General features: G+C 52.5%; 1 protein-coding gene across 1 annotated transcript; it reads left to right on the top strand.

Moving 5' to 3' along the window:
• The first annotated feature begins 575 nt into the window (after positions 1-575).
• Ca7 (carbonic anhydrase 7) lies at positions 576-9839 on the top strand. The gene is made up of 7 exons (XM_012949886.2): positions 576-660; positions 3180-3377; positions 7023-7141; positions 7862-7957; positions 8060-8122; positions 8611-8766; positions 9201-9839. Exons 1-7 carry the CDS (start codon positions 621-623, stop codon positions 9321-9323), a joined length of 795 nt encoding a protein of 264 aa, XP_012805340.1. The 5' UTR covers positions 576-620; the 3' UTR covers positions 9324-9839.
• Positions 9840-12095: the final 2256 nt, after the last annotated feature.

The raw sequence follows: 12095 nt of genomic DNA, 5'->3' as shown, positions 1-12095 counted from the left end.
AATTCGCTTCACCTTTCTGGTCCCCTACTCTGTCTTACAGAGGCAATGTAAGCACTCCACCTTGTAGAGATGGCTATATCTACAGAAAGACCCAAGTTATGCCTAACGCCCACCACAGCACCTAGCATGCAGACGAAGTTCCAGCTCTGCATACTTGCTGGTCAGTTCAGCTTACGGTTTATTTTAAAGGGGCGTTTCCACTGTCTGGGGATTCAGGGCCCAGAGCCCAGGTCCTAAGCAGCGGCATTTACCACTCAGGGAAGCCTGAAGACGGGATGCAACCCTCAACAGGGGTTCTTTGCTGTCCCAGAGTCCGCACAGGAGAAGGGAGGGAAAATGGTCTGGCTCAGGAAGGGAGGTGGATGAGGGAGAGGCTTACCTCCTCCTGACCTCCTATCTCCACTCAGAGTTCTGCGGGCCTGAGGACAGGCGGGGGCAGGGCAGGACCGGCCTCAGGAGCCCCGCTGGGGGGTGGGGGGCGGGTCCCCGGGGAACCGCTCCTCCCGCCTGCCGCCGCTTTAAGAGGCTGCTCTGCCGCTGCAAGCGGGGCCGGAGCTGCAGCCCGAGCAAGCGGACCGGACCGGAGCCGGCAGGTGCACGGTAACAGGGACGGCAGCGGCATGACCGGCCACCACGGCTGGGGCTACGGCCAGGACGACGGTAGGCGCAGATCCCCTGGATCCTCACTCAGCTGGACTCTCCGTGACCCGTGTGTCCAGCCGGGTTTTCGGAACCCTCAGGCCCTACGCTCCGGAACCCCTCTCCCGTCCAGTCTAGTTCCAGAGCCGTATCCAGGGACCTCCTGTCCGGGGCCCCCAGCCGGTCTTTCTCTGAGCCCCGCGCAAAGTCCGCGCTGCGCCCGGGAGGCCCCGCTGCCGAGGAGAGCCGCCCGGCGGGAGTCGGAGCGCATCGCGCAGCCGCCGCCTCCGCGCAGCCCGGGACTGCAGCGCTCGCTCGGACCCGGCCTGGCACTCGCTCTCCCCGGGCGTGCGCAGCGCGTGGAGGTGGCCGGGGGCCGGCGGGGGGCGGCCGCGGCGCCGCGCGGTGCGCGGGTGGCGGTGCGGGGAGCGCGCACGGCGGGTGTGCGGGGAGGCAAGGGCGCGGTGTCCCTGCCAGAGAGTTTCCAAGCCTGAGTGCTCGGAGCTGCGGTGCCGGCTGGTAACGAGAGGGAAGGGGCACTTGGGGACGCACGCGAACGTCTGGGTAGCTACATTCAGCGCGGTGCTCAAGCATGTCCCATGTGAGCCCCGCGCAAGTGAGGCGTTGGAACCCGTGGCTGGCATCAGCCTCTTAGTCTGAGCGCCTCCATCCTGCTTCAGCTTCTTTAGCATGCAGAGCAAAGAAGAGGCCGGCTAGCCACAGCTCACCTGTGGGGGAGAGTGTGGGTTTGGAGCCGGTCATCTCCCTTTGGGCAGTTTCTTACCAAGCGAGGGTTTTGAGCGTGGAGTAAGGATTTCCCCATTTTCCCCAGAGAAGGGATGTTCACCCAAGATTCAGGCTGTCAGGAAGGGAAGCTAGCGAGGGGCCAGGCTGATGAGTGAAGGCTGGAGGAGGACCAGCCCTGCGGCCCCGTCTCTTTCGCCGTCTCACTTTGTGAGAATGAGTGTGAGTCCTGGGCTACAGTCTGGGGTAGGAAGTTGCTGTGGACTAGAGGCAGTCTGGGACTTGCTGTAGTTTCTGTCCCCTCTGGGACCCCAAGAGCAAAAATACTTTGGAAAGGGGGTACCAGATATGGATATGCAAGACTGGACAGGGACAGTCAGTAAAAGGCAACAGAAACGGCAAAGATGGAGAGAAAAGCTGAGAAGAGCCATGTTGACAAAGCCCTTGGAAGACCACCCCCCCCCTCCACCAGCACGAGCTGGAGCCAGCTTGTGGGTACGCCCCCCCAGAATCCCAGTCCCCTGACTTCAGCCCTTCTGCTGGTCCTGTCAGTGGTGAGCCATCGCCTGGACATTGGGAACGCCTTGCTGCTCTCAGGCAGCTGCCCCTCACCCAACCAGACCTGAGCAAGCCTAGTTTAGAGGTGGAAGGACAGAGGACAGAGGTGCCCGGCGTGCGACAGTGCTCACAGGGCTTCAAAAATAACCCAGTGAGGCTGGGCCACGATTCTGAGTCATACATTGGGGACACGGCTCTGTCGGCACCTGCTGCTGTTTTCTCGAGAAAACTTAAGAAGCCATAAAGGGGGAGAAGCACCAGCCGGCAGTAGCTCTAAAAATAGGATGTATCTCAGGATGTTCCCCAGGGAGATGCTGAGCCTCCCGGCTGCAGATGGAGCCCCAGAGGGAGGCAGGTGGTGGGCGCCCGTGGGTGAGCGTGCAGGTGTGTGCGTGCGTGGGTGTGTGCGCGGGTGTATGTGCCATGGGCATGTGTTCTGCTGTGGTCCTTTAGAACAAACTTGGGTTTCCCATGGGAAGTGTCTGTGTATGAAGGTGCCTATGTGAGCATCAAATATAGTCAGTAGGGCTATGTGTGCGTGTCTTGGTACGCATGCATGTTCAAGGCTTGATGAACCCAAGTCACTGGGCACTTGTATGTGCACAAGTGAAGATTTCCATGGATCTGTAAGCACAGGTCTGGGACGGGCAGTTAAAGGCAGTATAGGCGTAGGCTGTGTGCTTACACCAGGGCATGTGTGCATGTATGAACATGTGTGAGTGGCCTTCAGTTTCCTCATCCATGTCAAGAACATCAGGCTGATTTCTGCTTCATAAGTCTGTGCTTGTAAGGAGCAAATACTTGTCACCTAGCCAAAGCCAGGTTGATGCGTGTGTTTTTGTTATTATTGTAAGCGCCAAGTTTGAACCAAGTTGTTCAAGGTGCAGGAAGAGGCTAAATTCCTGCTGGAGTCAGGTAGAGAGTGGCTTCAGATGTCTGTGGGCCTCCCTGAGGGAGCTGGGAGGATTCACTGCCTAGAACAGCTTCCATGCCTGTCGCTGTGTTATAGTTCCTGCCCAGCAGTGCTTCTCTGGGCCTCCTGTTAGCCCTGTCAGAGGAGTTTTAGTGAGGCCATTTTCCAGATAAGGAAATGGAGGCTAAGCAGGGAAGTGGCAGAATAGGGCTTCGTATCTCCAAAGCAAGGGCTTGATGAAAGGAAGGCAGGAAGCCTACCCCCAGGACTTCCCTCAGCCTGCAACCTGGCTGGCTTGAGTCATGGCCTACCTCCCTGCCTGCAGGTCCCTCGAATTGGCACAAGCTGTATCCCATTGCCCAGGGAGATCGCCAGTCACCCATCAATATCATATCGAGTCAGGCTGTGTACTCGCCCAGCCTGCAACCACTGCAGCTTTCCTATGAGGCCTGCACATCCCTCAGCATCACCAACAATGGCCATTCTGTCCAGGTGGACTTCAATGACAGTGATGACCGAACTGGTAAGTAGCCCTTGCCAAAACTTGGTACCTGAACCCCCTGGTGTCCATACATGGGTCAGGTAGGCTCAGGAGTAAGAGCTTGCTGTGGTGGGAAAGGAAACTTCTAATTCTCATTAGCTGTGAAGCCTTAAGCAGAGCCTCAGTCTTCTTGTATATAAAATAGGAGCAATCCGGCCTACTGCCTAGGATCATAGAGGAAACAAACAAACAACAACAAAAAAAATTGAAGTGACTTTTGTCATTCGGGCATAAAACAAATGATTAAGAAATGCTAACTTCTGGGCTGGAGAAATGGCTTAGCAGTTAAGGCATTTGCCTGCAAAGTCAAAGGATCCCAGTTCAATTCTCCAGGACCCACATAAGCCAGATGCACAAGGGGGCGCATGCACCTGGGGTTTGTTTGTAGTGGCTGGAGGCCCTGGCACACCCATTCTCTCTTTCACTCTCACTGCCTCTTTCTCTCTCTCAAATAAATAAATATTTATTTTTTTTAATATTTTTTGTTCATTTTTTATTTATTTATTTGAGAGCGACAGACATAGGGAGAAAGACAGATAGAGGGAGAGAGAGAGAATGGGCGCGCCAGGGCTTCCAGCCTCTGCAAACAAACTCCAGATGTGTGCGCCCCCTTGTGCATCTGGCTAACGTGGGACCTGGGGAACCTAGCCTCGAACCGGGGTCCTTAGGCTTCACAGGCAAGCGCTTAACTGCTAAGCCATCTCTCCAGCCCATAAATAAATATTTTTAAAAAAAAAGAAAAAGAAAATTCATACATTCATTTAAAAAAAAAAAGGAAGAAAGAAATGCTAACTCCTTTCCTTCCCTTCTACTCAGGGCTTCTAATCAGGTTGGTTTACACTCCCTGTCTCTCACTGACTTGTTTGTGGCCTCAGGCCAAGACCTCCATCCTGTGAGATCTGGCCATGGAGGGAGAGGAGGGGACTGAGGAGTTCTGTGTGCCAGACTCCTTGCTAGAACTCAGGCAGCTCACTGAATCTTCCCAAAAACCCTCTCTATTTATGCTGTAGATCAGTGTAGAACAGTGCTTGCCTAGCATGCACAGGCCTTAAGTTTGATCACCAGCATAACCCCAAACAAATAAATAAACAAGAAACCTACCACTTAGATGGGCAAATGGAGGATTGAATGAGTCTCTGTTCTTGCTGTAGAAGGGAGAAAGTCTAGCAAATTCTCAGGATAAATCATCCCTTATACTGAATCCTAAGAAAAACCTTTCACCATGGGAAGGGGTTATGGAGGGTCTCAGTGACCCTAGATGATCACAGTTATGAACGAGTAGGTTTCAAACCAGAACATGCCTGGTCCAGCTCAAAGGTCTCTTTCTCCAACTCACCCACAGCCTCGAGGCTAGCCTTGGGCTAGCGTGAGGCCCATGGGAACTGTGGCAGTTTCTTCTAAGGCCTCTTTGCCCTAGGATTAGAGTTCAGGTTCTTTCAGTATAAATTTCTAGGCAGCAGCCTTAGGAGTGCTCTTTGGTGTCTTTGGTGAAAGAATTTTGACCTTATCACAGGGTTGGTAAGGGTGTGGAGAAGAGTGAGCAACCTTCTAGACCTTCTTATATAAGGAATAAAAACACTCAAGACAACCACGGGACAGAAAATAAAGAGGAAAACTTGATTTATTTTTTCAGAAGCAGAGCGATCTTAGCTAGTTAGCTCTAAGTTCACTGTTAGGCTAGCAGAAAAGCAAAGAGAATCTGCTGTTAGTCTGGCTGCAAAGGAAGTCTAGAGGATCATTAGGAAAGACATTGAGAGCCAAAGCACTGCCTTATTCTGAATTCTAGGAAGTCTTTTATCCAGATCTTTGAGGATAGGACATGGAGGCTCATAACACCCTCGTTGACAGTTCATGAAGGATTTTATGAAGTTTTCACATCTTTGTCCCTTCCGAGAGCCTTCAGAGAACTCAACTCAGATTTGCTTTTGGATTTCTGGAGTCTCCCATGGAGGCCTCGCCGAGACGCCCTCCCCTGACAGAATGGCCAGGCCTGGGTAATCAGGGAGCCAGTGGAAAGAGGAAGATGGGTCTCTACCACTCACCCACTGTGGGTCACTCTGGAGTTTAAGTGGGTTGATGCCTGCACAGAGCACCTAACATGTAGTGAATTCACAGTGAATCGGCGGCATCTGTGGGAAGATAGAGGGAGGAGTACCAAACTCAAGGAGCAGGGAGGGGCACTCCCTCTCTGAACACCACCAGGACAGGCAAGCTCAGAGAAACTGACCCCCACAGATGACCCGGAAACTGGCCTGCCCAACGTAGGTCTGTCTCACTGAGGCCCTATGCACAGTCACCCGCTTCACCCTAGACTCCCTTTGTCAGCCTCCTACCGTGGCCCCTAGGCAGGACCTGCTCACTTCTCACATAAGGCATGGCAGCCAGAAGGGGCCTCCAGAGTGTCCTGGCTTGCTTGAGGAGCCCAACAGGGGATAAGGCCCTGCTCTGGCCACCCGTCATCATGAAGGGGCCCTGGTAGAACTCTGAGCTCGGGCTGTCATCTGATCCAGAAGCTCATATTCAAACCTGGCTTGGGCCCCCTCCACTGCCAGATCCTTTTCAGCTGGAAATTCTATCAGTCCCAAGTGGCCTTGTGTGTGGCCCCAGTTCACCAGATATCAAGGTGAGAAAGTCACAAAATCAGCACAAGTGGGGCCCTCCAAAGAGGCTGTTTGTACAGGAGATGGCCCTGGGGGCCCTTGGACTTTCTGGAAGGGTAAAGACTCTCATGAGCTGACGTCCTTCCCTGGGACACCTCCATGATCCCAGGAGGCGGTAGTTGTAGAAAGGAGGTGAAGCTTGTGATCCAGGGTTTAGGATTGGGACCTACAAGATAGAGCATCATACTGTAGCTCAGTCCCTTGCTGTGATCTTGATCAAATCTTTGTCTACTCAGTGCCTCAGTTTCCTCCTTGATACAATAGGAACAAAAATAGATTCGGCCCCTTCTGGGCTCCTAAGAGGACTAAACAAAATAACTCTTGCTACCTAGCTACAGACATGGGAAGCCTATTGTTAGCAGTAACAAAGGGTCTGGGATGCAGGATCACAGCTTCCACAGGAAATCAGGCAGGTATGAGGAGGAGTTTTCCTGTCAGAACTAGGCTCCTATGATACCCACAGGCTAGAAGACTTTCTGCCTTGACCCAGATTGGAGGCTGTGGACTGGTGGGACCCACCCATGCCTCATCAAGCAGGATTTCCATATGAAAATGGCCTGACAAAACAAACCTGCCAGCTCAGCTGCAATGGAGGCTGAAGCAGAAGGATGATGAGTTTAAGGCCAGCCTAAGCAACTTATCAAGACCCTGTATCCAAATAAAAAGTGAAAACAGAAGAAAACAAAAAGGGTAGGCTCAGTGATGGGAGAGCGCTTGCCCTACCATGCACAGGTCCTTAGGTTCAATCTCCAGTATGGCCAAAGTGAGTAAATCAAGGGCTGAGGGTGTAGCTCAGTGGTAAAATGCTTTCCTAGCATACACAAGGCCCTAAGTTTGAACCCTAGCACCACATTAAAAGAAAAACATAATTCCTTCCTGGGCTGCTGCCTCGATCCTGGCATTCCCTCTGCCAGGCTGTGCCCTCCCAAATGGACTGCCACACCTCACACCTCGCTTCTATCCACAGTGGTTACTGGGGGACCCTTGGAAGGACCCTATCGCCTCAAGCAGTTCCACTTCCACTGGGGTAAGAAGCATGATGCTGGCTCAGAGCACACGGTGGATGGCAAGTCATTCCCCAGCGAGGTAAGAACCTTTCCTTGCCATCCTTGTGCTGCCTGAGGAAGGATGGGAGATGAGACAGTCAGGGGCTTGGGGATGCCTGGAACAGGGGTTCTGAAGAGCATGCTGAGATACCCAGCGGCTTTTGGGAGAGACCACCCTTCATTCACACTCTACCTGTGCTTTCCTGTGCATCTAGAAAGGGCCCACCAACCTGCTTTCACCTGTGGACAACCTTAAGGAGTAGAGCATGGTGTTCAAGACCCTGCCTGAACTCCCTCGCCTGCTCTCACCCTCACCCTCTCCTCCACTGAGCTGTATGTGATTAGCCCCATCCATTTCTACAAGCTTTGGCCTATGCTGTTTGCTTTACCGGGAATGCCTTTCCCTAAGGCCTCCTCCATCTGCTAACCAGCTACTTAGTTTTTGAAGGCAGCTGCAGGGACCACTTGCCACCTCCTCAGGGAGGTTTCACTCTGAATGCTCTTCTATTTCACAGCTGGAAGGAGAGGGGGATGGGGACAGCAGGGCCTGAGCCACATTCCTTTTTAGGCCCCTTAGGACTTGGAAAAAGATGGGTCCCAGAATGTGGTAGATGCTACCTGTGGCTCTCTGGGGCGCCCCTGGGCTCTCCCGCATTCTGAGCTTGGCAGGGTTGCAGCTTCCCCCTCCTGTAGATGGATGGCTGCTGGCAGAAGTAAGGGGCACCTGACTTCATGCTCCGGACTGTTCTTGCTCCTCCAGCTGCACCTGGTTCATTGGAATGCCAAGAAGTACAGCACCTTTGGGGAGGCAGCTGCAGCCCCGGATGGCCTGGCTGTAGTTGGTGTCTTCCTGGAGGTGCGTGGTTGGTCCCCAGGGTTGGAAGGACCTGGGAGGCCTGGCAAACCCCTAGTTCTAGAACACGGGGGTTGAAGGCTCACATTATTTCCCTCCTGACAGACAGGGGATGAACACCCCAGCATGAACCGTCTGACAGATGCACTTTACATGGTTCGGTTCAAGGTGAGACCAGGCATTGCTGTGTTGTCTGGGGAGGGAGGATGGGCAAGGCTGGCTCATAGAGTGGGCCATTGCGTTCCTGCGTTCCAACAGCACCTCTGCTTGAGAGTCTACCTCTCGGGCTGTGCACCTGGTCCTGATCAAGTCCCATGGGTGTCCAGCATGCAACCTGGTGGGGTATAAGATTCGCAAGATCCTAGTCATGAGACTGTTGATCTGCCATGAAGCACTACTGAGGGCAGCCAAAGCCAAGGGCACGAACACAGTGACCAGAGAGCCCCAGGAGTCACAGCTTTCACATACAAGCAAATGAACACAAAGGACCTGGCTCAGGCTGGGAGGTGAAATCTAGTTATAGATATATTTGCCCATAATTTGCATCAGTGGGCCAAGAAGCTCCCTCAATCCTGCTGATGGCAATGGAAGGGAAAGCACTTGGGCCAATGCTGGTGGGAGCTCTGCTCTGACTGCTGGGTCCCCACACTGCCCAGGGCACCAAGGCCCAGTTCAGCTGCTTCAACCCCAAGTGCCTCCTGCCCACCAGCCGGCACTACTGGACCTACCCTGGCTCTCTGACCACACCGCCACTGAGTGAGAGCGTCACCTGGATTGTGCTCCGGGAACCCATCCGAATCTCTGAGAGGCAGGTGAGTTCTCTCCCAGCATCCCCAGGTGGAGGAGACAGCAAAGACCCTCCACCAGCCACCTGCAGCCTGGGATTCCCCCAGGAGGCTCCCATCTTTGGGTTGGTGTCACTTTGGTTATTACTCTTAGGGAACCAGGCATAGCAGGAAGGAACGAGACTTGGTTTTCTTGGATCGCCCTGCTGTGTTACAGTGGCCTGTCCTCCTTAGCTAGACGGGATTGGAAACAGAGCAAAGTGCAGCAGGTTCAGAGGCACTTTAGGGAGTAAATACCTGAGGTTGAACTCTCAAGGAGGAAAAGAGAGAGTAGGAGGGATGAGGTCAAGTCCAAGGGACAGGAGAAAAGAAAGGGAGAGCTCGTTGGGCAGCATCTGGTGTCAGAGAGGACTTCAACACCCTTTTCTGCCCTGACTTTCTGTCCCTTCTGCCTCCTCAAGATGGAGAAGTTTCGAAGCCTGCTTTTCACCTCAGAGGACGATGAGAGGATTCACATGGTGAACAACTTCCGGCCACCACAACCACTAAAAGGCCGAGTGGTCAAAGCCTCCTTCCAGGCCTGAGCTGCCCAGCTGCCCAGCCAGCCACCAGGACACCATCTTCCCAAGGGCTTCCATGTCAGCGGACACCAAACCATCTGAGGCTTTCTCCCTGGGGGTCCTGTGGGTCTTTCTTTAGCTGACTTGCCCCGTGGCCACATTGGGAGTGTGGGCCAGCCACCTGAGGGGCTAGAACAGGAGTCAGGCAGGGCCCGCACCTGGAGCTGCCTTTGCTCTCCAAGACCCAAAGGCCCCTGGGAACCTCCTCTTGTCTTCCCTGCGGCAGCGGCAGCAGCCCCGCCCTGAGCTCACACTGTGATGGACAAGGACGAGCTCCCCGGGACAGGCAGCTGGCTCTGCCAGAAAGACTCAAGCAATAATTAGAGGTGGGCAGAGCTGCCCACTCAACATTACCTCTTCACTGCCAGGCCATTAACTAGCACCCAGCTGTTGGAGGTGATGTGGCCTTCTCCCTGCAGTTACCACAGGCAGGCCCTGGCTACAGCTTATACACTATCTCCTTTTGTCCCCACCCAGCCACCAAAGCCACCTCCATGGCAACCCATCTATGTATTAATGAAGAAATTCATTGATCCATGTGATACCTTCTACCTGAGTGTATTAAGGAATAAATTCATTTATCCACGTGATACCTTCTACCTGAGTGCCTATTTGTGCTCCATCAAATACTGTTCTAGGCTGTGGGGAGCTTGACAGTGGTCAAGCACAACTTGAGAGGGACCGGCAGAGGAGGGTGAAGCAAAGGGTGGGACAGAAGCTATGGGGTTAGAGGAGGGGTGCACTACCTCACTGGGTGAAACAAATGTAATCTCAGCCAATATTATTAGGCAGGGGGAGCGGTTGGGGGCTTGAGGAGATAGGCAGGAGAGTGGGTGAATGCTCTTGGGAGGGGGCAGGGCTATAGGGCTGGCAGGGGCTGATTAGGTATGTCACCAGACTACTTTGGTCCTAGCTATGGGAAAGGGCATCCTCAGGCCCTTGGACCGCTAGCTTTGAACATGAGAGAGAGGGGAGAGGTTTGCTGAGCTCATGGCACAGGCCTGTAATGCTAGCTACGTACTCATGATGTTGAGGTGGGATTATGGCAAGTTCAAGACATGCCTGGGCTACAGAATACGTTTAAGGCCAGTTTAGCAACTCAGTGAGATCTTGTTTCAAAAAATAAAGTGGGGGGGTCTGGAGAGATGGCTTAGTGGTTAAGTGCTTGCCTGTGAAGCCTAAGGACCCTGGTTCAAGGCTCAATTCCCCAGTACCCACATAAGCCAGATGTACAAGGTGGCACATGCATCTGGTATTCATTTACAGTGGCTGAAGGCCCTGGTGTACCCATTCTCTCTCTCTCTCTCTGTCAAATAAATAAATAAATAAATAAATAATAAAAATATATTTTTTAAAAAAAATAAAATAAAAATAAAAAGGGCTAGAGAGATGCTCAGCAGTTAAGGCACTTGATTGCAAAGCCTAATGACCTGAGTTCAATCCCCCAGTACCTATGTAAAGCCAGATGCACAGTGACACATGCATCTGGAGTTTGTTTGCAGTGGCTGGAGGTCTTGGTGTGCCCATTCTCTCTGTTGGTCTCTGCCTCTCAATCTCTCTCCTTGCAAATCAATAAATAATTTTTTTGAATAAAAGGAGAGCTAGGGTTAGAGCTTAGATATAGTACTTGCCTAGTATGCACGAAGCCCTAGGTTAAATCTCCAGCACCAAAAATAAATAATAAACAAACCAAAGGAAAGAGAGAGAGAGAAAAAAAAAAGAAAGGAAGAAGGGGAGAAGGGTAAAGTTTACTCTGTTGAGCCTCCCTCTCCCTTCCTCACTGAGGATGACACACTTGTCCCCAGAGTGGGTAAGTACAAGGGGATAGAAGAGGTGAGGCCTCACAGCAGTGGCTGCCCTGACAAAGGTCTGGCACAGCTGTGCCTCTGATCTGGGGGTTGACTTCACCCACTAGGTGTCAGGGCAAAGGACTGGGGAGGTGTTTGGAGACAGCTTTTGCTTGGTTGGGAGCAGGTGGCTTTGACAAAGATGAACTAATCTAGTAATAGGAACTGTGAGAACAGTCAAAGGGCCTGGGGCAGACACCTAGCTCCTTTCCTGCAATCCAAGAGCTGCCATTAGCTACATTTTATAGACGAGGGTAATGATGCCCAGAGAGGTTTGGGAAGCAGGGGGCATGGTAGAGGTTGAACTGGATCTGTCTGGTCACTCTCCTGCTGTATACCAGAGCATCTGAGCCCAAGGAAAAAGGATGGCATGATGGAGGTGGTGTAATATATTGCCCCAGTGTTGCCGGATGGGCCAAGAACTTTGTCCAGCCCCTCCGGGGATGGTGACACTTTGCACCTAGTACTGCGGAGGACTTGGAAAATCAGAGCTTGTTTTATAATTATCCTAAGGCTGTCAAGAATTCTCACTTCTTAAGTCCTTTCTCTTAATTTGTTTTTTAAATTTAAAACTCTTTTAAAACCCAAAGTGGCCTCCTTATTTTAAAAACACAGTCCAAAATTTGACCCTATTACATCCAGATGGAATGTCTCCACTGGATTCCAATGGCCTCTAGCAAATCTGGCCTCCAGGAGCCTAAGACTGGGTCCTGAGTCTTCATCTAGGGCAAAATCTTTTGGGAGATGAGACTGGGCACATTTGAGAAATCCAAGACAAGATGGGCTCTGCTCACTCCCAAGAGCCAGAGATGCCTTTCCTGGGCAGCCAAGGGGTGATTCTCAGACAGAGACCCAAGTAGGGCCCAGGCATACTGAGTCTGTGCCCAGG

The sequence above is a fragment of the Jaculus jaculus genome, chromosome 1 (assembly GCF_020740685.1).
Source record: "Jaculus jaculus isolate mJacJac1 chromosome 1, mJacJac1.mat.Y.cur, whole genome shotgun sequence".
Classification (NCBI taxonomy): domain Eukaryota; kingdom Metazoa; phylum Chordata; class Mammalia; order Rodentia; family Dipodidae; genus Jaculus; species Jaculus jaculus.
Note: the sequence above shows the minus strand (reverse complement) of the source record. Positions and strands in the feature narration are given on the sequence as shown.

Coding starts and splice junctions, on each gene's coding strand:
- Ca7 (XM_012949886.2), top strand. CDS start 621: ATGACCGGCCACCACGGCTGGGGCTACGGCCAGGACGACG. Junction 7,958..8,059: donor TAGTTGGTGTCTTCCTGGAG/GTGCGTGGTTGG, acceptor CCCTCCTGACAG/ACAGGGGATGAACACCCCAG. Junction 8,767..9,200: donor TCCGAATCTCTGAGAGGCAG/GTGAGTTCTCTC, acceptor TGCCTCCTCAAG/ATGGAGAAGTTTCGAAGCCT.